This window comes from Rhinoderma darwinii, chromosome 3, assembly GCF_050947455.1.
Source record: "Rhinoderma darwinii isolate aRhiDar2 chromosome 3, aRhiDar2.hap1, whole genome shotgun sequence".
Taxonomy (NCBI): domain Eukaryota; kingdom Metazoa; phylum Chordata; class Amphibia; order Anura; family Rhinodermatidae; genus Rhinoderma; species Rhinoderma darwinii.
This window is the reverse complement of record NC_134689.1, coordinates 15,524,295-15,552,258: the sequence shown is the minus strand read 5'-3', so window position 1 is coordinate 15,552,258 and position 27,964 is coordinate 15,524,295. Positions and strand designations below refer to the sequence as shown.

Below are 27,964 nucleotides of genomic sequence, written 5' to 3'. Positions count from 1 at the left end.
CTGATATCAACTTATATTGGGATCATTCCTTATTAATGTGAGCAGTTTTTTTCCCACCCATAACTCCTCCTGGCATCTGTAGTAACTGGCCCTTGCAGCACAGAGCCTCGCAGAGCTCACAGGAGGTCAGGATTTTCTGGAGGAGACTGCACAGCTCTCAGCATAATGACATCTTTGTTCTGAACTTTCACTGCCATAAAACGCGTTTGTTCTCTCCGAGCTGCCAGGAAGGGACGCACAGTTTCAAATCCAGATATAGAGTCAGATTTTGGGGACTCCAGTTGTATATGGACTCCTGGGTGACTCACAGTGTGCCCCCTGTCAGCTCCACGCTCAGCTTGATAAGCATAGAACATAAGCCCCCAAAGCCTCTTGGCCCTGGCATCTGCCCAGGTTTGCCTGGTGTTGCCCTGGATAAACAGCGAGGGGTTAACTACGACATAAAATAATAATACTATATATAGTGTATGCATATGTAGGGATGTAAATTATGTAACTGCAGAAACAAGCTGTGATCTAATGATACAAATTAATGGCATGAGTAATTTCATGTATCTAAAGCTGCCTTACCTGTGCATGCCCTGACGTGTCTTATATAATGGTTTATTAAAGGGCATGTAGACATCTGCAATCATTTTTATTGCTTCAGTGCCTCTGCAATAAAAAAAATAAAGCAACTTTGCAAATAGTCTTGATTAAAAATATTGGTGTATACAGCTCCTATGTAGACTTTGTGTCTCCATGGTAACAGACTACAGGCAAACGCAGTGTAGTCTGATCTTGTAGTCATGTGTTAGGCCACTCACTCTGCCCCCTTTTATTGCAAGCAAATAGGCAAGTGACCGGATTTAGTGGCTGCTGGTACCAGGAGAGCTGAATAGACAAAGTAAAACTCCAACTTTTGGAGTCAAATTTCAGTATAGATTTGGGAATTGCATAGCTGGCAAAATTAAATGAATAAATATTATTTTAAATGCAAATGTATACAGACCCCCAAAAAAGGAGAATGTTGCAAAAAAATAAAAATAAATTTAATGGCCATATATGAGGGGGGTTTTCCACATTAACCCTTTTAGGACCCAGACATTTTTAGCCTTGAAGACCACACAAAATGTATGGACCGTAAAGGGGGTTTTCCCATCTCTAACAATTATGGCATATCCACAGAATATGCCATAAGTGTCCTATAGATTCCGGTCCCTTTCTCTACAACGGGGGCCCCCTGATCCCCCTCTTACCTTCTGCCGCTGTCCCTGGGCCCTGGCCACTGCCTTACGACGTGGCCAGGTTTTCCTGAAACAGTCGTGCTCATTTTGGTAAATTGTTTCTGGAATTCCCAAAGAAGTGAATGAGAGTGACGAAAACAGCGTAGGACATATGCCATAAATATCCAAGATGGAAATAACCTTTTAAGACCAAAAATGGCTTGGTCTTAAAGGGGCCAAAGTGGGAAAACTCCCATCATGTATGTACGTCAAGAAGCATGTGAGACATACCCAAAAGGGTCAAAGGTTCAAATTTCCGTAAGGGTATGTTCACACGCGGAGTCAAAAACAGCTGAAAATTACAGTGCTGTGTTCAGAGAAAACAGCCTCTGATTTTCTGCCATTTTTGAAGCTGAAAACGTTTTTTTCAGCCATTTTTTGGAGCAATTTTTTTGAGCCATTTTTGGAGCTATTTTTCTATTGACACAATGAGAAACAGCTCCAAAACGGCTTGTAACCTATCGTTATGTATTCTGTTACATTCTTGAATTACTTCATGTAAAACGCGGATGGAATGGTGAATAACGGCCGGCACGCGGTGTACAGACCTGGTGGAGTGGACAGACCGCATTCCTCAAAAGTAGCATCAATGTCTGAAGATAAACAGTGCAAGTACAATCTGGAGATAAGGGTTAATTATTGGACAGAATTACCCTGACATGTGACCTTTCTAGTTTCCGCTCTGGATTCTTACGAAACTCCACAACTTCCCAAAATTTCAGATTTAGAAAGACGACTCATTGATCGGCGCTCGTCCCCATACATTTCTATCATTTCGGCCGCACGTCGTTGTTCACACAGGGAGATGTGCTGCCGACAACGATAATATTTCTTGCAGCATAAACAATACGATCAGCCGATGAACGAGCGTTTGCTCGTTCATCAGCTGACAGTTGTCCCTTTTACACAGGACAATTATCGGGAATGATAGTTCATATGAACGCTCGTTGCCCAATAATTGGCCCATGTAAAAGGGCCTAAACCCCTTCGGGGCTGAGCCATTTTTTGCTTTTCCGTTTTTCACTCCCCGCCTTCCAAGAGCCATAACTTTTTTATTTTTCCATCAATAGAGCGGTGTGAGGGTTTTTGTTTTTTTGCAGGAGGAGTTGTAGTTTCTATTGGAACTATGTCTAGTACCATATAATGTACTAGGAAACTGAAAAAAAATGCTTTGCGGGCTAAAATTGGAAAAACAAAATGTCCTCTATTGTTTTTTGGGTTTCGTTTTTATGGCTTTCTCCGTGAGGTAAAAATTACACCTTAAATTTATTCTGCAGCTCAATACGATTACGGTGATACCAAATTTATATCGTTTTTTTTTTATAATTTACTACTTTTACAAAGAAAAAAACTATTTGTTAAAAAAAAAATAGTTTTGTTTCACCACATTCTGAGAGCCAGAACTTTTTTTTACACATTCTATTTGTCCCACTAGGGGACTTGAACCAGCGATCGTTAGATCGCTGATACAATACACTGCAATACTAATGTATTGCAGCATATTGTCATTTTTACAGGCTTCTGTTAGGGTATGTGCACACACACTAATTACGTCCGTATTTGACGGACGTATTTCGGCCGCAAGTCCCGGACCGAACACAGTGCAGGGAGCCGGGCTCCTAGCATCATACTTATGTACAATGCTAGGAGTCCCTGCCTCGCTGCAAGACAACTGTCTCGTACTGAAAACATGATTACAGTACGGGACAGTTGTCCTGCAGCGAGGCAGGGACTCCTAGCATCGTACATAAGTATGATGCTAGGAGCCCGGCTCCCTGCACTGTGTTCGGTCCGGGACTTGCGGCCGAAATACGTCTGTCAATTACGGACGTAATTAGTGTGTGTGCACATACCCTTAAGGAGAGTGGAGGAGATCCTTCTCCTTCTTTGGCCTGTGTAATGAGTGACTCGGCGCAGACAGGCGTGATGACGTCACTACATCGTGCCTGTCTGCGCCGAGCCGCCCATGGTTCACGGCACAGTGAATGCTGGAGCAAGGAGCTGTCGACTCCTTGCTCCAGCATTAAATTCAACTGTATCTACGTCCTGATGACAGTTGGAACCGGAACCAACGCAGTCAGCGCTGTGTGGCAACAGGGGCCCTGTGGGCCCCGCAAGCTTAGGGGCTCAGTCGCAACTGGGACCGCTGAGACCCCTATAGCTACACCACTGAGTATGGAACTACTCTATTTTTGGTCAGCCGTTTTCCACTGCAGTCAAATATCCACACCAAATTAGATCACCAAGTTCTGCATCGGGTACAACCTGTCTGAACATACCCTTACCCTTGCAAAGAGGTATGGACTATTGCGGCCACTCACAAACAATTTCTTGTGTGGCTACAGAAGAAGACAGAACAACCTCTATGAAGTATTTGCTAATTATCCCCATATTAGGGAAAAAAGAACCCTTCCTGACGCCAAATATATCAATCAGAATAAATCGCCGGATCAATCACCCATATCAGCGAGGTTCAGACCGGCCCACCAGGGAATACTTCAGTGGGCCCAGGCCCTGACACAATAATGAGCTCCAGAAGTCCAGCAGAAGACAACCCCCTTAGGAGCTGACTTTGGAGCCAATCACTTGTTACTAGGGTCTATTTATTATGGGTCGATTCACAAATAACCTATTAGGTCTTATTGGTGATATATCCTATGTGTGCACTGCTCTTACAGTAAAGAATCCTCTATGATGATGTAGAGGTAAAGGATTCCCCATTGTTATGGATACAGACCTATGTATGAAAAGGTAATTCATTAAAGGGGTACCCATCTGGAAAACCCTTTTCTATACTGTCTGTACTAGAGAACCCAGCCCCACATCTATCAGGGGAATTCTGGGACGGTTTCAATCGTATGTATAGGAGACTTCTCTCGATCGTGGTTAGATTTGCAATCTGTCCACAGCCTCTAACTAATTACAAAAAAATCAGCATTTTCCCCATTTAGGCCAGAATCAATAGCGTAGTCGACTACGCTATTGATTCCGGCAAAATGACGGAACCCCTGCACAACTGAGACAAATGGAATTCATTGGCACCGGATCTGTCGCCATTGAAATCAATGGTGATGGAAACCCGTCTGTGTCTGTCAGGGCTCTGTTCCGACGGAAAGCTACGACGGAGTGTCGGAACAGAGCCCAAGCGCTGATGTGAATGAAACCTTACTGGTTTCACTTCTTCCCCTGTTTTTTTCTGCTCAGACAATTTACTCATTAAAGGGCCACGCCTGATTGTATTGTATGCACTGGCCACTTGATAACACTGACCAGAATGCAAACATCCAAGCTATGACCCCCTCCTGATCAAATGAAAAATCTGCAGTAGCTAAAGGTTGTTTTACACAGGCAGATTTTCACCTGGTAATGGGCGCCGATTCACAATAAGTGCATGTCGATCGGCGATCATTTGCTCTATTTTAACAGAGCAATGATCGGGTGAATGGGGATGAACGATCGTTAATACGATTGTTCGTGCCCCTACATTTGCATCTTGTCGGCATCACATCTTCTGGTTACATGGGGAGATTTTGTGCTGACAAGCAAAACTTTTTTCGGGTAATATAAAAGGTGAATCAGCGTTTGATTGTTTGTCGGCTGATCGCTGCCGTGTTTACACAGGACAATGATAAGAAGTGAGCATTCGTGTGATCGCTCGTTCGCCTGATCATTGGCACGCGTAAAAGGGAATTTTTATCTAAAATCAAAAAGTTCTTCCGTCAAGTTATTAGATAAAACAATGAAACTTCTTTCCTAGAGTCCTAAACAGGGCGAGTCATGTACCAACAAGTTAACGGTCCATGTGCCATTGTGTCATGAGGCAGAGTTGTCCGTTTGGTACAACTAGGCGACAAACCCTGCAGTCACGGATTGTCAATCAGTTTCAGTAAAAGGCTGAATTGAAGGATATACCATAAATGTCCGATCGGGGGTCCAACCATTGTGACCCCTCCCACCTCTCGCTAGAATGAAGTCTGGTGGGGCTAGTAAAGCCCCTTCATTCCATGTCATTGTTTGATGGCTGCATGGTTGGTCTGTTAGGGTGAGTTCACACGTAGCGTAAATACTGCGGCTTTTCCGCAACAGATTTAACTCCAGAAGAACCGCAGTGCAATACAGTTTTTCGTTCCGACGGGGCGTTTTTTTCTTACGCAACCGTTTAAAAAATCAACCCGTGAAAAAAACAAGTGCATGTCACTTCATGAGCCGTTTTTGGAGCCGTTTTTCATTGTGTCAATAGAAAAACAGCCGCAAAAAAAACGTTTGATGCTTAAAAAAAACGGCTGAAAATCAGAGGCTGTTATCCCTTGAAAATAGCTCCGTATTTTACAGCCGTTTTTTATTTTGCGTGTGAACATACACTTAGGCTACATTCACACGAGCGTGACCAGTGGCGGATCAAGTAGACCATAGGCCCTGGGCTGTTCCACAAACTTGCGTGACAGATTTACGTGCCTAAAAAATGCGTGTAAATCTGGTCCGCGTGCGTTGCTTTATTGCATCGTGTTTTTCATGCACTTTTTTTTTTTTAATGGACTTGATGTGTAAATCACGCACAGCACACGGACCGGCATGGGCCCTTATAGTGAAATTGGATTGGCAACAAGGATTGACTGATGAAAATCTATGTACAGCGCTACAGAATATGTTGGCCACATAAAATAGTAACACAGTAAAATAACTGGGTGAATAATGGGCTGTAGTAATAATAATAATAATAATAATAATTAACCTCATAATAATACACTGAGTTACTTCCACATAAGCTTTACACCATGTGGGTGTGGCTGTAACCTGAGCCGGCATTGGGAGTGTCCGCCGGCAGGGGGCGCTAGAGCAGTGGCTGTACAGCAGCATTGCTTGCAGGGCAGGGCTGGTGAGGCAACAGGCACACCCTGGTGTTTTACATGAACAACTTCTCCTGAGTGCACCACAGCTACAACCACCACCATGCCCGTCAAAGGAGGAACCAAGTGCATTAAATACCTGCTCTTTGCCTTTAATTTCATCTTCTGGGTGAGTGTAAGCTTTGTGGACAAGTGTGTGGAGTCTGGAGAGTCTACAGGAAGGGGGTGGGGTGCAAGCGAGGAGTTGGGGAGAAGTCGGCCGAGCTCCTTCATGTTGTGCTGATGTTTTTCTGGGAACTTTATGTGGTGCATTGTATCTTTATCACTATGTAACTTCTTTATAGTGTGTTTTTATTTATATGTTGTGTATTGTGTGTTTTTATGTTTGTGTTACTACCTCTTACTATGTAACTTCTTTGTATTGTGGATTATTTGTTGTATCGTATTACACAGCTGTGGAGCGTTGACAAATCTGTATGTTTTTTTTTACCCTCCGCCCCCCCCCCCCAACATTATGTAGCATTCACTCCCTTGACATGTGGCTGGGGTTGCTGGTACTTGTAGCTCCACACTGGCTAGGATTTAAGATGCCCCCTATAATAGTAGGTTGGGTATGTACTTTTAGTTCTACAAATACAAATTGTGCTGCTCCCTATGGTTGTGTACACAGCCCACCCTTTGTTGGAATTGACCCTATAACCAGCTATCATAGTGATTGGCATGCTGAGGTTTGTAGTTCTGCAGAAGGGTTTTAATGTTTGTTACCCTGCTGTCCCCCTCTTCTGGCGTAGTTATAGATGCTGGTACTTGTAGTTCCAGAAAAGCAAACGGTCTGAACATGCTGGTGCTTGTAGTTCTCCACCCACAAGGGTTGCCTAAACTGATGGCTATCCAAGTGTTTGGTATGTATGTGGTTCCAAATAAGTAAGCTGATTGATATTCTGGTACTTGTAGTTCTCCTCATGGTGTAATGATGTCACTAGCTACTGGGGATTATAATCCTACTCAAGGTATTAGCCCCACATGTCAATTTTCTGGGTGGGTGTGGTGGTACTAGTAGTTCTACATAAACTGGAGTACAGCGCTGCCTATGCTGGGACTTACATTTGTTAACCCCTTCATTCTAGGTAATGTGGTTAGCAGCTGGACATGATGGAGTATACAGATGCTGGGCTCGTTTGCTTTATGCTGGAGATCACAAGGGATGGGTGGGAGAGTTGAGATCACAAGTAATCCCAGGTGACGCTGGACTGGATGTGATTCCTAACATCTCTTTAGTCAGGGAGTGAATGTGACACGAGTTGTGATATAGTGCCCCCTGTAGGTTTATAGGAGATAGGGAAGCAGAATAGTTCTCATCCTTCGAGGTGAATGACTCATTGATTCCAATGTGGAAATGCAATGCTCTGTTTTGCCCTGTAGTGGCGCTGCAGGGAAAATGAGCACTTACACTGAGTAAGATCTGTCCATATCGGCCGATTGTGGGGGTTCCTGGTTTCAAGGCCACCCTCGGATCAGATAGTGATCCCACAATGGCTGTGAGCTGCTACCTAAGATGTGGGGGTGGGGTTCAAACCAGGCAATCCATTTTAAACAAAACCAGAGCATTTGGAAAATAAACCAACCCCCCATTGACCATGACTGATGTGGATAGACAAACATTAATGACTTCATGGGTCATCACGACCATGTTCGACTGATGAATATAGCAGATGTGACGTCTGGTTGGAGTCTTTTTGACAGGTGGCCCTTTAAGACCAGCGTGACCATTGCCCATTATTGTTTAGCCGTTGTGGACATCTAAGCTGTAAATGCCGCCATTCAAAAACATAAATACATAGCAGCTCGTGATAGTTTATAGGAAACTGCATAGAAAGCGATCCCCTTGTATACTACTTTTATCACAACTACTCTCATTATCCGCAGGAGGGGTCCAATAACAGACTAGGGTAGTGAAGGACATTCACCAATGTTCTGCAAGACCATCAGCAGAATACAGGCTGCTGTATATGGAAGACTGGATACTGCCCATTGGCACAGCAGCAACAGACTGTCCTAAAACAGCCAATAGCTTCCCCGCTGAATTATCAGATTGCTCCTTAAAGGGATTTTCCAGTCTTTGTTAATCAAACTTAATCATGGTATAATGAGTAATATACTTTGTGTCACCATTTTCAAGATGTCTGCTTGCTGTCAGTGAATTTAAGTTTTCTACAAAGTACATCTCTTTCCCTGGAGGACCTGGCGCATCCATGCGTTACATGGACAGCCCATTGATGTTAATAGAACTGTGTAATTCCTCATCTCCCCTGTGGTGGCGCTGCAGCAAAACTCCTCCTTACAGGTTCCACCACAGATTACTGGGATCAGTTTATCATTTGCAGAATGGAATTCCCTGCCCATTCACTTTATAAAGACTTTATCTTATATTTTTCCTGCACATCTGGACCTCCTCTTGTGTCGTCTCGTTATTATGGACTACAACTCCCAGCATGTACCATTAACCAGAGCATGCTGGAAGTTGTAGTCCATTTTGTTTTTCTCAGCAATCGCCTGGCCGTATAGGCCTGGAGTTGACATGTGATAGCGTGGCCTCATTAGGGAGTCCTCTCTCCGGCAGGTTGTCATGTTTCTCAGTCTTCTCCCTCCCCCCTGAGACAATACTCTGAGGACTCTTCTATTTCTGTGGTTGCTGTACAGTGATTTATAAGGGCGTGGAGCGGCTGGGCTGGCTTACATGTCTGTTCATTGTTTTGCAAACATTGGCAGGAGGAAAGCCTATAAAGAGAGGATTGTACCTCCTAGTGTTCCTCTCGCCAGTCACTCTTAAAGGGGAAATCCATTCCATAAATCCATGTGATTAAATGTCTGACGTACATGTAGGGCTTATTCCACACCTAAAGGAATTGCTGGGTATTTTCCGTCCGGATGGAAAACTTGCAGCAGAATACAGTAAAGAGGGTGAGATTTAACAAATCTCACCCACACGCTGCGTAAAATGTCCGAGCAGAAACTGACCTGCGGTGCGTATTTTTCGGACCGCAGCGTGTCAATTCCTGCTGCGGAAAGTGGACAGAATTGCTGCGTTTTTCCAGGGAGATGTCACCATCTCCCAACGTTGAGTAAGACGCGGCATAATACGCACAATTTTCGACAGGAAACAGGACGGTTTTCCGCTGCAGAATTTCTGCTAGTTTCCGCAGCAATTCCGTTACCTGTGGACAAGCCCTTAGTATTTTTTTGTGTTTTTTTTCTTGTGGTAGTATCAGTCATGTAGTCAGTGTATGTCACTACATACAAGTTAGATCTTTTTAGAATTGTTTTATTTTTTTTGACAACTCATCCAATTAGAGTGGCATGTTGGTGCATTGCCCTGGCCACATGGCCTACCAGCCCCCTGGTATACCCTTTTGTCTCAAATAAAAGGACATATCAATTATATAGAGAATGAGGAGCTAAGCAGCTACCAGCTACTGTCCTGGATTCAGCAGGACAGTTCCGGATTCCGGGCGGCCGGGGGTATGTCCCGCTGTCAACTGTATCTGCGTCCTCAGGGCGCAGATACAGTTGATCCCAATGCTGATTCCGGAAACCATCAGCTCCCTGCTTCAGAATTAGTTCAGAGCGAAGGAGCTCCTCTACTCGCAGAGAGATCCCCGGGCACAGCGCTACTTTAAGCGCTGTGCTCGGGGAAGCACTTGACGTCACTGTCCATATATGGTCAGTGGCTACTGATTGAGCGGAGTCCACGTTGCCGATGATTTGGCAGGGATTCCGCTCCTAGAGGAAAGCCCTGAGATCACTGTCCATATATGGACAGTGACCTCAGGGGTTTCCTCTAGGAGCGGAATCCCTGGCCAGAGTCTGCAATGGGGATTCCTCTCAAGGAGTAGTCACTGTCCATATATAGACAGTGACATCAGGGCTTCCCTCTAGAAGCGGAATCACCGGCCTATGCTCTGGCTGGGGATTCTGCTCCTAGAGGGAGTCCCAATGGCGCGATCTTCAAGGGGGGTGTGACACTATCAACATGGGCACTATCTAAAAAGGCACTGACTCTTAATATGTGGGCACTGGCTATGAGGGCATTAAACTGTATGGGGGCATCTGTGTGGGCATTATACTGTGTGGGAGGCACTATGGAAGCATGATACCGTGTCGGTTGAACTGGGTTTATATGGGCGTGGGATTGGGTGTGACTAGAGGCATGGCTTAAAAGAAATAAAAATTGACGTAGCGCACTAGTCCCGCCACATCAGTTGTCCCTCTTTGTGATACTTGAAAGTTAGGAGGTACGCTATAGGATCGGTTTGAATGAAATCTTACAAATCCAATAAGACATTTTTCCATAAACATGGCGCTGTCAGCAGATCCTCCTGACAAGTCACATGTTTATGGTAAGACTGGATTCACACGAACATGTTCGGTCCGTAAAGTACGGAACGTATTTCGGCCGCAATTCCCAGACCGAACACACTGCAGGGAGCCGGGCTCCTAGCATCATAGTTATGTACGACGCTAGGAGTCCCTGCCTCGCTGCAGGACAAGTGTCCCGTACTGTAATTATGTATTCAGTACGGGACAGTAGTTCCACGGGGAGGCCGGGACTCCTAGCGTCGTACATAACTATGACGCTAGGAGCCCGGCTCCCTGCACTGTGTTCGGTCCGGGAATTGCGGCCGAAATATGTTCCGTACTTTAAGGACCGAACATGCTCGTGTGACTCCAGCCGTAGCTTTAAAGGAACACTCCGGATAAAACTGATGCACTGTCATGCCTGATGCAGGGCTGAGGGGGCGGAGCATGACACAGCGATTCACAGAACGGCAGAGATAGAATGTTGAGGGAAAAGTGGAGTAGTTGCCCATAGCAACAATCCGATCACATTCCACCTTTCAATTTTCAAATGCAGCAAACTAGTAGGTTGCTATCGCCAACTACTCTACTCTTCTTTTGAATCAGGTTTTATCAATTTCCCCTGATGAGATTAGTATCGGTTGAAATGTCCAATCCTGACTGTTTTTCTAATGTCCGGCGTTATTTGGACGCCTTCTTTACCGATTTATAGCTGTGATCCAAATTGTTGGCGGTTTAGTGTCAGCCATAACTGGAGTTTTATACGACAGTCACTGATATAATGGAGTGTTTTTTTGTTTTTTCTCTTTTTATGGCCTCGTGTCTGCGGTCCGCTCTAGTCCTTGCTGCGTAGACTGTGTCTGAACGTCTCAATGATCCGCATCCTGTTGTAGAGGGGTTGCCTTAGAAATGTAAATATTAGCTCAGGCCGGATCTTCTCGAATACTTGTCATTCTTGATCTACAGACTTGAAAAGGTCATTGTACTGTGGTAATCACCCGTCTGATGTCAGGAGACCTCCACCACAAGGATTGTTTACGGTGTGTGAGGGACTATGAAAGGGCACTGTTGGGGGTGTCCATACAGTATAGGCTCCGTTCACATTGTGTTTTATCACTTAGTTTGGCAGGAAAACCTAAGTCGAATGTATTCATAGTGCCCTGTTGACCCCGCGTATGCTAAGAGTGTGTCCTATTGGCATCCGCCAGGTCAGCATGTGTCGGTATACTTTTTTTTTTCCCGCTGCACGGAATAGCGTAATTCATGCAGAGGCCTGCAGTAAAAAAAAAAGTATACCACGCGTTGTATGTTTTTCTTTTTAGGGGTCTTATGGGTGATGTGCTACTGTATGCCTTTATACTCCTGATATATACATGTGACAGAAGGTTCTAGGGTGGCCATACATGTTAGATTAATGCCGAACCGGCCAATATCTGCAGGATTGGCTTAATGTGCTTTTACGCAACCCGACATGGGCCATGTAAACGAGCGCCGATCAAAGGGACAGCTCGTTGATCGGCGCTCGTTTGCTCCTTTCACAAGGAGCTAGTATGGGGACAAGCGCTCGTTACTCCGATCGCTCGTCCCCCTACGTTTTTATGATGTCAGCGGCGCATCTGCCTGTTTGTTTGTTTGTTCGTCGGCTGATTGTTGCCCTGTTTACACAGGGCAATTATCGGGAACAAGCATTCTGTGAACTCTTGTTTGCCCGATAATTGGCCCGTGTAAAAGAACCTTTACCATCTAATGGGTATTGGGGCCTCCTGACTATCTCGAGCAGATGGTTTTCAACATGCCCGATCCTTTTGTTCTCGGGGGCGATAAGGTGCTGCCATAGGTGCCTGGCAGCCACTTATTCTCCTCTCATTCAGAAAACATGCACCCTCAGCAGAGCATACATGTGTGTGGGGGATCGGGAAGAATAGTTGGCGGAAGGAGCATTCGACTGTCGGCTATCTAATGTGTATGGACCGCCTTAGTTTTTCCCTAGTTTCTGTGGGTGAATGTTTTTGTGTTCCAGACCAGAAACTATGAATGTTTTATGTATAGATATTCTGCCTTTTAATCTGGAATTAACAGGACGTGCATAATGCGAATATTCTAAATTATAAGTCAGTTATTAAAAGTGCATTAGTTATATTGGCCCTCCTGAAGACACCCCAGTAAAAAAAGTGTAAAAGGGATGTATGAGTTTAGAAAAAGGTCCGCAGAAAAAGCGCCACGCTTGTATATAGGCTGTGTGTGGTATTGCAGCTCAGCCCTATTCAAGTCAATAGAGCTCAGCTGCAATACCAGGCACTGCCAATGGACAAGAGTGGTGCTGTTTCTAGAAACATCTCGTGAGCACATGTGTATCATCTGTGCAGTAAATTCCGCCATTTATAATACTGCAGCTCTGGAAACTCAACCATTTTTCTGAGCTTTATCCGGCTCTAGTCTGCTGATAGGGCAGACCATGTAAATGAATGAGCTGTGTTTACAGGTCTCCTGTACTGGATGAATGGTGTCCGAATCAGACCTAAAGCTGAGAAAGTGTTAGGTTTATCCAGAAGAAGCTGGTGATATCGCAACCGGGGGTCATCTGCAGAGAGCTGGTGGTGTTCCAGTGAGGGGTTGGTGTCAACTGCAGAGAGCTGGTGATATTGCAGTGAGGAGGAGGAGTCACCTGGGGAGAGCTGGCGATACCGCAGTGAGGTGGGAGAGCTGGCGATACCGCAGTGAGGTGGGAGAGCTGGCGATACCGCAGTGAGGTGGGAGAGCTGGCGATACCGCAGTGAGGTGGGAGAGCTGGCGATACCGCAGTGAGGTGGGAGAGCTGGCGATACCGCAGTGAGGTGGGAGAGCTGGCGATACCGCAGTGAGGTGGGAGAGCTGGCGATACCGCAGTGAGGTGGGAGAGCTGGCGATACCGCAGTGAGGTGGGAGAGCTGGCGATACCGCAGTGAGGTGGGAGAGCTGGCGATACCGCAGTGAGCAGGAGTCACCTGGGGAGAGCTGGTGATATTGCAGTGAGGGGGTAATGTGATGATGTCACTGACAAAAATAACATGCGCTAATACTTCTAAATACAAAAAAATTTGTAATTAGGTTCTCATTTTGGCACATTAGTTGTGGGGGCGGGAACTGAAATGGCTCTGCTCATATTTGGTATTTAGATCTTTTCTTAGGCTATGTTGGGGAAAACAGCAATAACTTTACAGCAGAGCCATTACAAATGAGTTATCCAGCTCTATGTAAATAAAGCTTAATCATTGTATGATAGTTTTCCATTTTCAATATCTCATTGCGGTCCGTGAAATAAATGTGTTTTGCATTGAGAGGCTAAAAACATGTGCTTATCTAGTTCTACTTAGGTTTCCTTCACATCTGCGTTGGGGTCCCGTTCTGACATTCTTTCGGAGCTTTCCGTCAGAACGGGACCCTGAACAGAGATTTCAATGGTGACTGGTCCAATGCCCATGGTTTCCATTTGTCTCTATTGTGCACCGGAAGCAATAGCGTAGTCAACTAGTCTAGGAAGTGGCTGTTGGAAATAACTACAGATAACATATAAAATATAGTATTTATATTTTCATTATGAAATAGTCAACCTCTATATCTGCATCCTACAGGGTTGATATCCATATATTCTATGATAGCTGGAGTTCTTGTTTAAAGTGTAGCCAAACTTCTGACGTGTCATAGTGACATGTCAGAAGTTTGGATTGGTGGGGGTCCGAGCGCTGAGACCCTCACCAATCGCTAGAATGAAGCAGCTGAAGTGCTCGTGTGAGCGCTCAGCCGCTTCGTGTCTGTTCGGCTTTTTCCGGAAAGTCGATGTATCGGAGTACAGGCTCATAGACTTTCTATTAAGTCCGTACACGATACATTCATTTCCGGAAAAAGCCGAACAGACACGAAGCGGCTGAGCGCTCACACGAGTACATCAGCTGCTTCGTTCTAGCGATAGGTGGGGGCTCAGTGCTCGGACCCCCACCAATCCAAACTTCTGACATGTCACTAGTTTGTCAAACGTTTAGCTACACTTTACGTATATAGTGTATTGGTATTCTTGCTTGTATTGGTTCCACCAGCTGTGTTTATAGGTCGCCTGAGGAAACCGAACAAATGATTTATTGAAGTCAACAGGCGTGCCAGCGTTAAATCATTCACACCCCGGATTGTCCATAGACTTCAGTCATTTTATGAGCGCTACCTTTTGTTGGCAGAAGGAAAAGTGAGTTCCGATTCAGAATGGACATGATTAAAGGGGTATTCCGTTCTTCATCATATATAGATATGGCAAAAATGCCCGATAGCTGCGGTCCTGCCTAATGATATAAATATTGAAGATGGGAATACCCTTTTTAAAGCCAATAATTTGTGGTGTAGATATTGTAAACCGTGGGGTGAATCTAATAACGTACATCTCCTATGTCTATAGGTAAACCCACCGCCCCCCCCCCCCCAACACCTAAAGGACATATGTGATGGGCACTGCATTGTGAAGCGCCCCTGACTTCTGGTTCTGGGTGCTGACAGGGTTTAACATTGGATGTATATAGGTCATCTGTAATTGGTTGGGTTGAAGCTAGGGGGGTCCTCGCCCAAGACCCTTATAACATCCTACGTCGTGTCTGGGCCTCTGTTGTCCCCAGCTTGCCTGTGTCCCACCAAGCTTCCCCTTTTTCTCTGTCTGCAAAGGAACTAATTTTATTTATTTTTTGTCGAATTTCTTCCCATGTATGGGTTTTATTCTTGTCCCAAATCCCAGTCTGCGGATAGTGTTGATGGTAAGGCATTGCTGTGTGCGTGCTGGCTGGGTTATACGTTTACAGAGCATTCAATGCTGGAGGATGTTTTGGCTGTTCGGGTTGTTAGGGCTTCTGTGCAGACCTATGTGTTTCTATGGTAACAGACTACAAATAAGCCCTGTGTAGTCGGATAATGCCATCCTGTGAGACTCCCTTTCACTTTGTCCCTTTTCTACTGGGGATAGAGGCAGTAGAGTAAAACATGACTGCCGGAGCAGACTACACAGGGTTTATTTGAAGTCTGTAACCGTGGAGACACATAGGTTTGCGTCAAAGCTGTATTAGATTATTTGCAAAGTTGCTTTTATTTATTTTTTGTGCACTGGAGCAATCAAAAATAAAATTGATTTGAATCCAATAAATACGTCTGACACTTGTTTGTCTTCCGTTAATGAGCTTGATTATAATATGAGGCTGTTTTGGTGATGATGCAGCTGACGTTGTATATTCGGAATGACCTTCGCATCAATTGTGGCAGTCTGCTGTAAACACTGCTGTTTTACATGGAGGTTATTAGGACTTTTTATGTTACGTTGAGTTGATCTCTTAGAGCTTTTCCTAAATGTAATTAGCATAGTAGCAGAATTATGTATGGATGTGGTGCAGATAAATATTTTAAAGGGATGAAATTTAAAGGGATTGTTCGGGATTAAAAAAAAACATGCCGACTGTCTTCTAAAAACTGCACCACACCTATCCATTGAAGTGAATAGCCGAGCAGGACCATGTGGCTTTATCCTCCGAGCTGTTAAATGTCCTAAGTTGAAGGTGCCTGTCCTGGGGACGATTTGCCTTGAACTGTCTTAAACATTTTATGAACTCTTCTTCTCCATGTGTGACTTCTCACATACCTCCACTCACTCCTCACATCACGATGCTGCCGTCACTAACATCACATGGTGGACAGGTCACTGCCTCCCACAAGACCAGCACACTCTTCTACTACTGCTGCTACCCATCATTTCCATTATCTTACACATGGTGTTCCTAGTCGCTTCCCCTGTATTCTGCACACACCCTGATCTCTGTCTGTCTTAAGTATTTGCATAACAATTCTTTATAACATGGACTCCTAAGTTATTGGAATTGGTTAGGCTTTTACTTACCCACTACCACGAGGTACTGCTGTACTGTCACTATTATTAGGGAAGGAAGGTGTGACTCTGAAATGGCACTGTTATGGGGGTGGGGCGAGGCTCTGTAGTTGGTATTGGTATGGAAGGGGAACTGTGTGACTGGCGCTGCTATAGGATGAGGAGACTGTGGCTGGCGCTGTTATAGGATGAGGAGACTGTGTGGCTGGCGCTGTTATAGGATGAGGAGACTGTATGGCTGGCGCTGCTATAGGATGAGGAGACTGTGGCTGGCGCTGTTATAGGATGAGGAGATTGTGTGGCTGGCGCTGTTATAGGATGAGGAGATTGTGTGGCTGGCGCTGTTATAGGATGAGGAGATTGTGTGGCTGGCGCTGTTATAGGATGAGGAGATTGTGTGGCTGGCGCTGTTATAGGATGAGGAGATTGTGTGGCTGGTGCTGTTATAGGATGAGGAGACTGTGGCTGGTGCTGTTATAGGATGAGGAGACTGGCTGGCGCTGTTATAGGATGAGAAGACTGTGTGGCTGGCGCTGTTATAGGATGAGAAGACTGTGTGGCTGGCGCTGTTATAGGATGAGAAGACTGTGGCTGGCGCTGTTATAGGATGAGGAGACTGTGTGGCTGGCGCTGTTATAGGATGAGAAGACTGTGTGGCTGGCGCTGTTATAGGATGAGGAGACTGTGTGGCTGGCGCTGTTATAGGATGAGGAGACTGTGGCTGGCGCTGTTATAGGATGAGGAGACTGTGTGGCTGGCGCTGTTATAGGATGAGGAGACTGTGGCTGGCGCTGTTATAGGATGAGGCGACTGTGTGGCTGGCGCTGTTATAGGATGAGGCGACTGTGTGGCTGGCGCTGTTATAGGATGAGGCGACTGTGGCTGGCGCTGTTATAGGATGAGGCGACTGTGTGGCTGGCGCTGTTATAGGATGAGGCGACTGTGTGGCTGGCGCTGTTATAGGATGAGAAGACTGTGTGGCTGGCGCTGTTATAGGATGAGGCGACTGTGTGGCTGGCGCTGTTATAGGATGAGGCGACTGTGTGGCTGGCGCTGTTATAGGATGAGGCGACTGTGTGGCTGGCGCTGTTATAGGATGAGAAGACTGTGTGGCTGGCGCTGTTATAGGATGAGGAGACTGTGTGGCTGGCGCTGTTATAGGATGAGGAGACTGGCTGGCGCTGTTATTGGTGAGTGCTCTGTGATTGGTGCTGTTATTGGGGACTGTTTGATACTGTTGTTGGTGGGGACTGTGTGTTTGGGACTTTTATTGGGGGGGGGGGGTTGCTGGCGCTGTAATGGGAAGGGAGGGTGCTACGCCATTGCTATGGTTGATTGGAGATTTGTAGCTGACTGATTATTGCCGTTGTTTGCTTTGCTCGGATTTGGAGCCGCGAGCCGTGCGCTTTCTTCTTCACTGTTCACACTGAGTTTTTTTACACTGAAAATGTGCCAAAAAACGGCCGGAAATGCCTCCCATTGATTTCAATGGGACTGCGTTTTGTCCTGCGAGCGGAAAAAACGGCTCGCGGGAGAAAGAAGGGACATGCCCTATCTTCAGGCGTTTACACCTCTGACCTCCCATTGACATCAATGGGAGGCAGAGAAAGCATATTCCCCGGCGTTTTATGCCCGCGGCGCTCAACGGCCGCGGGTTAAAAACGCAGTGAAAATCGGCGTGCAGGCAGAGTAAAATCTGCCTCAAAAGGAAATTTGGGGCAGATTTTCTCCCTGCAAAAAACTCTGTGTGAACCCGTTGTGCTGAGTGTTATGTAGAAAGTCTCCATAGACTAGATACGGCATCGCTCACCGATAACCACATTCTTATCACCAATAGTCGCTTTTTTTCTTGGCCTTCTCACAATTGGATGCACTACAAAAGTATCTGCCCGGGATCTGTAGAATTGTTCATCCTGAGCTTCCTGGTCCAGGAGTACGGTGCTAGAATTTAGCAAGGGAGGTGGGTTGGCTATATACTGGTATGACTTCGGGGGGGGGGGGGGGTTTCACGGCACATAGAGGGGTCGTTAGATGACTAAAGGTCATATTCCGGTGTTAAGGCACCGCAGAGTGGCTGTTGCGTTACAGTGTAGAAGGATAGCCATTTCCCTTAGATGTTAGAAAAACCAGTTTGTGCAGTGATCTTGAGAGAACAATGAGTCGTCGTTGTGGAAAATCTCAGTAGAGCGCGGTAGTTTCGTCTGACTGTATAGTTTCTACTATCTTAAAGGGACACTAACCCCAATATCACCTGCCTACAAAAGTGTAGCTTATAAGACGATTTACTACTATCGGTCACATCTATGTCTGTAAACTTATCTGGCGGTTCTCAGAACTGAAGGTATATGCGATAAAGTAGTGATTATGGGGGGGGGGGGGATTTTTCTTGATTTCCTGGCAGTGATTGTATTGAATAACACTGCAGTCTCTCTCCAGGTTAAACTGACTGATAACAGCGAACAATAGATTGCATTCATCTACATAGAAAATGACAATAAGATGGACTTCAAGTTTACTGTCCCTATAAGGGCATTCTGGGTTAATAGATGGGGGTAGAAAGCAGCTACGAAGAGTGTCTCCCTCTATGGAGGACCCCGCGCATGCGTTTATTACATAGACAGCCTATTGATTTAAACTGGCACGGTGTAATGCTTTATTTACCCTGTGGTGGTGCTGCAGGGAAATTGAGCACTTGTGTTCCTCACCGATTTTAAAGCTGATCGCTAAGGGTCAATCCTGTTTCTGATAAAAAGGGATTGTCTAAAGCAGTGAACCCCTTTTTCAAAGGGAAAATTTGCAAGGGCAGCCGCGGCCATCCAGAGGTTGCTGCAGGGGAAATGTGGTAGTACATGGTGGCCATTCAGATGAATAGCCGTCCAAGTACATACAAGGACAGTTTGAGACCACCAGAACTAGATCCACTTGTGCAGAGCTGCTCACAGTTCTGATTTTAGAGCGTGATCCCAAATGGGGAAACCCCTCTATGATGTCATTATGTTCTAATAGGATATATGGACAGGGGTTGTCTTGATAAGAAAACCCCTTTGTCATTCCTTTTTTTTTAAGGTTGTTAATATTTTATTCAGCCAGTTGCTGCCTCTTTACCCCAGGTTTGCAGTAGGGGCGCCCGGGCCATGGTGCCTATGGGAGCCCAAAGGCTTCTCTGCCACATAAGAAACAGCAGCATTATAAATGGCACATGTAGGGGGGAGGGTCCGGTTACAGATTTTGCATTGGGGCCCTGGAGATTTTTTTTACTTTTAAGCCCCACCCGGTTCTGCATAGGTCCGCCCCAAAATACACAAATTACCCTTTTTATGCAAATATGCATACGTCCCGCCTCTGTGGCACTGTCCCCTAAAAACAGAATACACAAAGACAGAAATATTGGGAGGTATGCCGATTGTACATGGATATAGGAGCAGGGGGTTATTCCTGCGTTTTTGGGCAGATTTCACATTCAGGAAAGTTGGATGAAAGGAGCAGCAATAAATCTGAAGGAATTTTGGAAGAGGAGGCCAATTCAAGGATTGCTGGTGATTAAGGGGAAATGCTCTATAATAATTCCTCTCTATTCATATTTGTCTGTTAATTATCTCGTTATTACGTTACAGTAGAGAAGTCGTTTGTGAACGGTTATATGTTTACTTTCTGTGTCTCCCCAGCTGGCAGGAACGGCCGTTCTCGCAATAGGACTATGGCTGCGGTTCGATAATCAGACAAAGACCATGTTTGAGTCAGATAACAATCCAAGTTCCTTTTATACCGGTATGTCTCCCATTTAAGAGAATTAATTTCTTTCACAAATCTTTAGAGCCGTCAAAGCTAAATTTTTCTAAGACAGAGCTCCAAATCCTCTGTAGAGATATAGATTTAGAAGACCACATTCTGGCTGCCTGCAGTCATCACTAAGGGGAGCTTACTATAAGTTATTGAGTTCAATGTATACACAGTAAGCTCATAAGCTCCCCCTAGTGGTAGCTGCATGCAGACTGAATTTTCTGATGGGGATTTGGAGCTCTGTCTTACATGTTTTGGCTCAGTGGAATTTTTTTTGTTGAAATCGCAAGAATGGGTTGGTTTGTTTTTCTCCCATAGACCTCCTAGGTCTTGTTTTTTTTTTTTGTTTTTTTTTCATGTGATTTAGTTTTTTGTTTTTTTTACAGAATAGATCATGTATTTCGAAGAGGAATCTTTGGATCACATGATCTTTTAATCACAATTCGCAGTGTAAAAAAAAACGCCACATTAAAAAAAAAATACAGCTAGTAAAACACCATATTTGTGAGAAGGCTGTAATATTGTAAACCGCTGCTACAAGTATGTTGGTGATGTTCACACTGAGTTTTTTGATGCGGAAACCGCGCCGCAAAACTTGTCAAAAACGGCCCGAAAATGCTTCCCATTGATTTCAATGGGAGGCGGAGGCGTCTTTTTCCCCGCGAGCGGGGGAAAGAAGGGACATGCCCTATCTTCGGGCGTTTACGCCTCTAACCTCCCGTTGACTTCAATGGGAGGCAGAGAAAGCGTATTTCGCAGCGTTTTATGCCCGCGGTGCTGGGAGAGGAAAATCTGCCTCAAACTTCCAAACGGAATTTTGAGGCAGAAATTCCGCCTGCAAAAAAAACTCTGTGTGAACATAGCCTTACTGCCTGAGCAGTGACAGTAATAATGGGGAAGCGGCTCCTTCAAAACAGCTGGTCGGCAGGGGTGCCAAGAATCTGACCCCCACCAATCAGGTATTGATGACCTATCCGGAATATTCAGCACACATATAGACATACATTGTAGTAGTCTATTCACTGACTTTTCTCATGTTGCTACAGTAGATCTATATTGCATCTCTTTTTTTTTTTTTCTTTTTTTTTTTTCTTGTAGGGGTCTACATCTTGATTGGTGCCGGAGCACTTATGATGTTGGTTGGTTTCCTTGGATGCTGTGGTGCAATTCAGGAGTCGGAATGCATGCTGGGACTGGTAATGACCTGGTTTCATTGAAATTGATGGCAGTTTCCAACTGGATTTGTTAATTAGGGTGATACTTTCCTGCCAAAAAGTGATCCACACCTGTGCGGCAATTATGTATCCCCCATAGAGGTCAAGGATATGCAGGTCTGATCATTGGAGCGTGGGCGATTCTCCTATCCAAAACTGGCCTGTTTCTTGCACTAGTCCTAGAGACTGGACCCTGCACAGATCAGATTCCTGCGGATACGACCTAAAAGAAATCCAATGAAATTCCTTTAATCCGGCATTCAGTAATTCAGAAAGTCTAAATATCCAGCACAAAATTGCAATATGAGTGGGAAAAAGTCCAAGCCAATGTGGAGGCTCCTCTGATTAATAAACCGTTATTTCTTATATTAACATTCTATTTTGGACATCTGATAATCCAGAATATTTGATAATCTCGCACCTATTCTATTGCATTTATGCCAGATTAAAAGAATGTAACTCTATTTGGCATGAGCCCTTTAGTTTATTTTTCAAGAGATATATCGGTTTTAGTGGTACTATAGATAAAATATTAGGGAATTGCATAAATAACAATTCCATAATATATTGGTATTGACAAATTTGAGTCCGTCACAACTTGCACACACACAATACTGACATTTCCACTTTCATGCAGCTTGTCGGCTTTGTTGTATAGATGGGGACAGATGAAGCAGAGTCCTTTCATTATCATTAGAGGGTGGACAGCTGTATTGTACTGCTGAACAAACACATTATTGCTCTTCTACAGACTTTACATATAATGAAAGAAACTAAAATCACATACATGAGACATTCCCAGAGTTCATGTTTAGGCTTTACTTTATGTATGTTTATATTTAATTATTTCCTTTTTTTATTTTTCCTGTCCCTATTGCAGTTCTTTGCTTTCCTCCTGGTCATTTTTGCCATTGAAATTGCTGCTGGAATCTGGGGTTTTGCCAATAAGGACAAGGTAAAAGATTTTGTTATCCCAGTCTAGTGTCTTGGGTACAATGTAATGAAGGAGTTAATGTTTATTATGAATATAGAATCCCAATATTACTCGGTCTGCCCCTCTGTTCTCAGAGATCCTGAAAGATTTAGATTACTAAGCAACAGATGGAGACTAAGCTGGTTTTAGGGGTTGGCAAAATGAGTAATTGCCCAGGAGCCCCAATTCCTAGAGGGCTCTTGCGAATGAGATACCAAGGAGTAACCTGAGAGTGGAATGGAAAATCATTGTAAACTGCGATTTGTTTGGGCACTATGGCACGTGGGTTGTATAGGCTGTGTTATGTGGGCAGTGTATGGCAGTCTTGCTGTGTGAGCACTATGTTTTATGAGGGCCGTATATGTAATATTAAGTGGCCTCACCAGGGCCAGCGTCAGCACCCGGCGAACCCTGGGCCCACTCGGCCACTGTGTGCTGCCGTCGTCACTTCCTCACTGTCCATATATTGACAGTGATGTCGGGAGGAGAGCAGGAGTCCCAGGCAGAACGCTAGTAGTGCTCTGCCCGGGACTATGACTCTGGGGTTGCCCCTGACAACACTGTCCATATATGGACAGTGACTTCAGGGGTTTCTCCTTAAGCGGAATCCTCAGCCAGAGCATCAGCAATGCTCTGGCTGGGGATTCCACTCCTAGTGGGAACCTCAAAGGCGCTACCTACAGGGAGGGTGGCTGTGTGGCACTACCTTGGAGGAGGGTGCTGTGTGGAACTATCTACAGAGGGCACAAACTGGGGACCTAACTTCTATATTGGGGCACAAAGTGACGTTTTCTGACATTTTACTGCCGACATGAGTTCCCCCGCAAAGGGTCCTACTGAGTCTGTCGCCCAAGGGCCCACATAAACCTGGAGCCGGCCCTGGGCCTCACCCCCATTTTGTGAAAAAATGGAAGTAGCTTCTATTGTTTTGTAATGTTTGTTTTCTTTTTCTCTAGGTGGTAGAGGAGCTGCAGACATTTTACAGAGAAACCTATAAGAAATATTTAGTTGATAAAGAAGATTCGCTGAGAGAAACCCTAAAGTCAATTCATTTTGCTGTAAGTTTGGGTCCCGGAGTGTGGCACCGTCTCTTTCGCTCACCGTCTCTTTCGCTCGCGCTCTTTTTATTTTTTATTTTTTTTATGTACCGACGGTTACTGATTATATTTACACTTCTAATGTCCTATAACTCATTTTCTTCTTTTTTTTTATTTTTGTTTTATATACATTTTTTTACTATTTATTTTTGTCAGCATATTCTAAATTCTGTTTTTTGTTTTGCAGTTGGACTGTTGCGGTGAAGTCGGGAGTGTGGAATCTTTTCTTTCAGATACTTGCCCCAAGACTGGTTTAGATAAATTTACTGTCCAGGTATAGTACTGATGTTAAAGCTGCTGCCATTCGAACTTTGTGTTTAGTTTATATGGCGGGGCCACTCCACCCATGCATGGATAAAAAACATGACTGTGTTCCAAGTAGCCGAAAGGTCGTTGAGCACCAGACACGTTCCTCCTGCTCTTTTTCTATCTTTTACTCCCGTTTCTAGAAGCCATGGTAAATCAGGAGAGTAATATCCTACCCTATACAAATATAACTCTGTATGCAGCTCCCCTGTCAGTCTCTGGGGTAGGGCGCTGTACTCCATCACTTTCTGGCAGATGGATTAGTCTGACATTTTTCTGTCAATTAACTCCCATTCATTACAGCTGCCACAAAGCGCACACACTCTGCTGCACTGTATATACAGAAAAGTGTGTCTCCAATATGGCCGCCCCAGGTCAATTTTTAAATTAAAGAAATAGATCTCAAATCTCTATCAAAGTGTGTCCTGAGTGAACGACCCCCTTTTTAAGAATACGTTTTTCTTCGTGTGCAGTGTTGATTGCTTAAGTGTGGATTATCCAAGAGTATGAAGCATTTCAACCAAGTAGAAATCAAATCATCAAGCTATTACTTTTCCCATAGGCTTACATGTTTCCGACCCTTAATTTCTTTCATCATAGCTAGTTGTATTTTAGTACAAATAATTGCTTTAAAGGGGTTTTCCCATCTTGGCCAAGTGGCCGGGAGGCAGCGGGAACCGAGCGAGGTAGAATGAGGTTTTGGGCGCCCCGTTCTAGAGATAGGTGCGGGTCCCAGAGGTGACACCTGCATCTGTCTGACATATCGGTGGATATGCCATAAATGTCAAAGGGGTTTTCCCATCTTGAAGTGAATCTACACCTGTATAGCCATAGAGTTAAAGGCTAAAATTCTAGCTGCCTAAAACCACCACTAGAGGGAGCTTACTGCATACTAATTTATACAGCTCCCATTGAACTCAATAATGGGTATGCAGTAAGCTCCCCCTAGTGGTTAAAGAGCCTGTAATAAAAGGTTACCTAAGGCTGTGTTCACACAGAGTTTTTTGCAGGAGGACAATTCCTCCTGCAAAAACTGCTCCAGACATTTTTTTGCACAGTGGTTTGACAAAAACTCGTCGAGGCGTTTTTTTCCAGTTTCTGACTGATTTGAAATGGTGTTTTGGAGGCGGAAACCGCCTCAAGATAGGTCATATCGCTTCTTTTTACCGCGACGCGGTTTTTCCGCTTGTGGTAAAAAAAACTCGTCCGCCTCTCATTGAAATCAATGGGAGGCATTTTCGGGTGGTTTTTGACGAGTTTTGCGGAGCAGTTTTCCGCGTCAAAAAACTTGTCAAAAAAACTCAGTGTGAACAGGGCCTAAAGTGGATAACACCTTAAATTGCATTTGAGCTGTCATGCTTTTTGGCCAAAATATTAAGTTAAATGTGACCTTGTCATCTGACCTTCATTTAATTTTTTTTCCCCTTTTCCAGGGTTGTCCCAATGCCATTGCAGAAGTTTTCAATAAGAAGTTTCACATTATTGGAGCAGTCGGGATTGGAATTGCTGTGGTCATGGTATGTATATTTGGATATAAGCTCAACAGGCCGGTAAATGATGCAAAGTTCTAAGCAAATTCCCGGTTGCAGGGTGGAGTAAACAATGTCCTAATATGAAGGATCATTGTCCTTCATGCACAATAACGCAATAGTACATCAAGGACCTCAGGTAGTTGAGGTCAGTTGTAGCCGCACTCCCGCTGCAACTGCAGGAATCGGGAAAAAGTTCTTATCTGGATAGTTAACTTGTTCAGTCCTGCGATTACTCCTGACTGCGGCATTATACAAAGGGGGGGCGACCACACTCCCTTGTAGCTGTGATTGCCAGCCCAGGGCATCACTTTGGAGACAGCCTGGGACTACTTAGCTTCTCAGGGCTGTCTGTTGTACAAGCCTGATCAGGTGTCTGTGTATATTTCTATGGGACCAAATCAAAAAAGTTAAATTAAAATAAATCAAAAAGCAAAAAAGACACTTAAAATTAAAAAAAAGAAAATACATTGTATAGTTACAGTAAGAGAACTAACATATTTTGTATCCCCATAAGTGTGAACAATGTAAAAACAAAAAAAGGGAAAGCCTGTTGTTGGTATCGGCAGCGGTCGGACTCTCATCGATCAGTTATTTCCACAGGATTGGTAATAAATATTGTTTACGGGAAAACCCCTTTTTTTAAAGGAATTTTAAACCTTTGTCGGGACCTGTATCAATAATATGGAGTAGAGAGCGAATAAAAAGGGCGCCACTTTCTCTCTGGAGATCCGGGCACGTCCATGCATTGCACGAACAGCCAATATATTTCAATGGAGACCATGTAATCCTTTGTTTCCCCTGTGGTGGCGCTGCAGGAAAATTGTACACTTGCTAACCGGTTTCTTTGCAGGTTACAGGTGATCGTAAGAATACAGCTGATAATCTATGAGGGGAACCTGTTTTATCTGTGTTATCCCATTCTAAAGTAGGGCCCCTTCAAGGTTTATCCAGGCACAGAAGCCCCTTTGATCTGCTGATTTGAAAAAAAACGCATTAAAAAATTTGTATAAATTGACCCTTTTGATAGAGGACTTCCTTAACCTGTTGCCTATTTAATTTCCTCTTGCAGATTTTCGGAATGATCTTCAGCATGATTCTTTGTTGCGCCATTCGAAACAACAGAGAGATGGTATAATGGAAGTGAGAGTCGACCAAAAGTTCAGAAGTGGGTGGGGGAGGGGATAAAGGGACAATGTCCGTCTTAGTATTTTGAACAGCCTTTTCTAAAAAATAAAGTTGTGCTATATTTTTATTTTAAGGCTTTTTCCTTTGGCTTTATTATTTTTGTGGGTTTTGTTTTTTAATATAAAGCTTCGCCAATTGTCTGTCTGTTTCAGATGTTAAACCAATGATACAAGGTACATGATTTGTTGATAGGTTAAATTCATATATATATATTGTATATCTACACCAGGCCATATCTAGTTTTTTCCTGTTACATCTGTCTTGCGCTTTTCTTAAAATATTAATCAGAACGTAACTTATGTTGAGTATAATTTGATACCTAATTAAAAAATAAAAATCCTGTACAAATAATTCAGTGTTCTGTCTACTTTGGTGATTGGTACTCGGATCATATAAAAATACCGTAAAAATCTTTTAATCCGGCATCTGATAATCCGGCACGGAGGCCACTTACACACGAGCATAATACAGGCTTTTTGTCACCCGTATTAAGCCCGCTAACACAGTCCTGGCCATGGGTCTAATGACTAAAACTAAAAGCATCATAAGATGGTTTTAGTTCGGGTTATTCGACCCGCTGTCGGGCATGGGCTTTGCCAATGCAATACGGGTGCAAAAATGTGCCCGTATTATGTTCGCGTGGAATCGGTCTGATCAAGGGAACAAATTCAGAAATTCCTCTGTTCGGATAATCAAGTTGTAATATGATATTTTGTGTTAACTTTTTGAAGTAACTGGGTCTAAGCTGCAATACCGCATACATCCTGCGGACATGTGTGGCGCTGTTCTAGAAAAAAAAAAAAGCAGGTGTTTTTCTAATCCTGGAAAACCGTTCTGTATATAAATGTTTTTGTGTTCTGGTCTCTTGCTTAGCGGATGATTTGTCTAGGAAAAAAATAGATGAATACAAATCAAGAGCACGGAAACCAAACTTTTTTTTTTTTATTTTTTTTATTTATGTCTTCCTTTGTTGTAGTTGTTTTTGTGCAATCTGTTTTCATGTGTAAATGCCACATACCCACAGTGCCCTCCTTCTGCCCTTCTATTGCTGTATCATTAGACTGTGGTTTCCTCCTGCAGTTGAAAAAAACTACCTTGCAATCTTCATGTATTGCTATGTACATGGCAGAGGGGTTAAAGTGACACCCAGCAGTCGCCCTAGGTCATGGCCCACTTTAGGCCGACCGGATTTAGTGGAGATGGTCGATAATAACCGAGAGCTCATGATGGGTGTTTATGGTAACAGACCGAGTGAAGAATTTTTTGAAAAGGGGAAATGTTTGCAGAATAGCCGAGGCGGATACTGGAATGACTGGAAAAAAAAAAAGCTTAAACGTTTTTCTTCCAAATCGTCCAACAATTTTTTGCGCCAGTGGAAACGATGAGTAAGAGCTGGGAGTCGCTGCTGCACAGATTGGAAACACATGTTTTTCCTGAGCTGTACATGTAAGAGGCCCCGGGCGCGCCTGGTTTTGCTTATAACGAAAAAATACTGTGAATTACCGTATTTTCCGGACTAAAA

The 27,964-nt window shown here is 44.3% G+C and overlaps 1 protein-coding gene across 1 annotated transcript; it reads left to right on the top strand.

The window, feature by feature from the left end:
• The first annotated feature begins 6,120 nt into the window (after window positions 1–6,120).
• CD9 (CD9 molecule) lies at window positions 6,121–26,793 on the top strand. The gene is made up of 8 exons (XM_075856018.1): window positions 6,121–6,281; window positions 20,021–20,123; window positions 21,234–21,331; window positions 22,230–22,304; window positions 23,279–23,380; window positions 23,607–23,693; window positions 25,159–25,242; window positions 26,327–26,793. The coding sequence occupies exons 1-8, from the start codon at window positions 6,216–6,218 to the stop codon at window positions 26,390–26,392; spliced, it is 681 nt and encodes a 226-aa protein (XP_075712133.1). The 5' UTR covers window positions 6,121–6,215; the 3' UTR covers window positions 26,393–26,793.
• Window positions 26,794–27,964: the final 1,171 nt, after the last annotated feature.